This window comes from Ursus americanus, chromosome X (genome assembly GCF_024610735.1).
Source record: "Ursus americanus isolate L20-20 chromosome X, mUrsAme1.1.p, whole genome shotgun sequence".
Taxonomy (NCBI): Eukaryota; Metazoa; Chordata; class Mammalia; order Carnivora; family Ursidae; genus Ursus; species Ursus americanus.
Genome location: NC_142164.1, coordinates 16,467,660 through 16,469,533, shown reverse-complemented (window position 1 = coordinate 16,469,533; position 1,874 = coordinate 16,467,660). Strand labels below are relative to the sequence as shown.

General features: G+C 47.5%; 1 protein-coding gene across 1 annotated transcript; it reads right to left on the bottom strand.

The window, feature by feature from the left end:
• Positions 1–303: 303 nt before the first annotated feature.
• Positions 304–942, bottom strand: PLAC1 (placenta associated 1). The gene has a single exon (XM_045789545.1). The coding sequence runs from the start codon at positions 940–942 to the stop codon at positions 304–306; it is 639 nt and encodes a 212-aa protein (XP_045645501.1).
• Between the last annotated feature and the right edge of the window lie 932 nt (positions 943–1,874).

The following is a 1,874-nucleotide window of genomic DNA, read 5'->3' as shown; positions in this document are numbered from 1 at the left end:
ATGGAAGAGACCAGGCACTAACGTTTGTAAAGCCCCCAGAACGGTGTCTGGCCCACAGCAAAAGTTATCTATGTGTTTATTAAATAAAAATGCTGAACTGATGTATTTATGCCATCAAAATTTTATTTTTTAAAAAAGATATAAAAATATAAAAAAGCTTTATTCATGAAATTATCACGAGCTGCCCTCTCTCAAAGGAGCTCCGAAGGGGGCTACCAAAACACTTAAATTTGTCTGAGATTAGAAAATATTATATACTAATGTTAGAAAAAAAGCATCTACAGGAGACCCCAAACCCGGGGATCACATGGACTCAATGAGATCGTCGGAGCGAAGACACCAATCTTCGGACATATCCACGAAGGAAGACGGCTGCGCCAGCTGGCCCTCCAGAGCCTCCGCTTGGTGCCGTGGGGCCTGGGCACCGTCTTCTTCGTTGAAGACACAAGGTGGACAGTCGCAGTTGGGCCTTTGGCTGGACTGCGACAAGGTGAACACGTCGTAGCTTGCCTCGCCGTCCTGGGTTGTGGTGCCCGTCTCACTGGCTCCCCTCAGGGGGCAGGGCGGAGTGAGCCACGGGGACCGTTGGGGAGCAGTACAGGACACTGGGATCATGTACTTCGAAGAGGTCCCCTTCGAAGCGTAGTGCAGCTCCGTGCTGTACATAACCATGTCCAGAGAGACAGCCTTGGCCCGGATGCCGCATTCGGTAACGCGGTAGGTGAACTGGTAGGCGTGTGGCTGAACGTGGTTGGCAGGACAGCCCAGGCCCAAGTGCAACTCATGGAAGTGAACATACACATCATTATTCAACATGAAGGGGTGCACGGTGACCATGAACCAGTCTATGGAGCACAGGACAGTCATTGGACTTTGCGCGGCACAGGCCGGAAACAGAGAGATGAGGATGAACATCCCTCCTATCAACTCAAAAACTTTCATCCCTGCGGCTGGTCAGGTAACGACGCTCAGGAAACAGGCAGCTGTCTGGGGAGGAATTCTAGAACACACAAAGATACAAAAGGCACATCATCTTATTTCCTATTGAAAGTTCAAACACAATCATTAAAAAAAAACACAAGTATTTTTGAAAGATTAAGACAGTAGGACTTAAATGTTCTCTGAACAAAGGTGAGGTGACGGATGTGTTCATTAACTCGATTGGGCGACTCCTTTCACGATGTATTCATATGTCAGACCATCACGTTGTACACTGTCAATATTCTATAATTTCTTAAAAAGATTTTATTTATTTGTCAGAGAGAGAGAGAGAGCATGAGCACAAGCAGGGGGAGCAGCAGAGGGAGAGGGACAAGCAGGCTCCCCACTGAGCAGGGACCCGATGGATGTGGGGCTCGATCCCAGGACCTTGGGATCGTGACCTGAGCCAAAGGAAGACACTTCACTGACCGAGCCACCCAGGCGTCCCTCAATATCCTATCATTTTATTTGTCAATTATAGCTAAAGAAAACTGAAAACAAAGAAAACAGAGAAGAGGAAAACATTCTTGTGAGAGAGAACAGAATTTCAATTTCATTGTTGAAACTCGCGTGGTGATAGGGGACCACAGCGGCTTCACTAAGTGGCCTTAGCACGCTGTTTCGGGATAAAATGCATATCCTTCCTCTAGCGAATGAGAGTCGACCCTGGTCAGCAAAGGCATCCCTCTGTGTGCAACCCCAACACAGAAAATGAAATTGTTTTCATGCCAAACTAACGAAGGCTGCAGGAGATACAGTTTAATTCAAGCTGGCGGCACTACCCTCCTTAAGGGCCCCCGGGTCCTCTCATATACCATAAATGCACCCCTCCCTATGGCCTTGTGTTGGTGAGCGACAAACATAATTAAATAAAAGCCAGAGAAGAAACTGTG

Excerpts from the sequence above, each read along its gene's own strand:
- PLAC1 (XM_045789545.1), bottom strand. The coding sequence starts at position 942 with ATGAAAGTTTTTGAGTTGATAGGAGGGATGTTCATCCTCATCTCTCTG.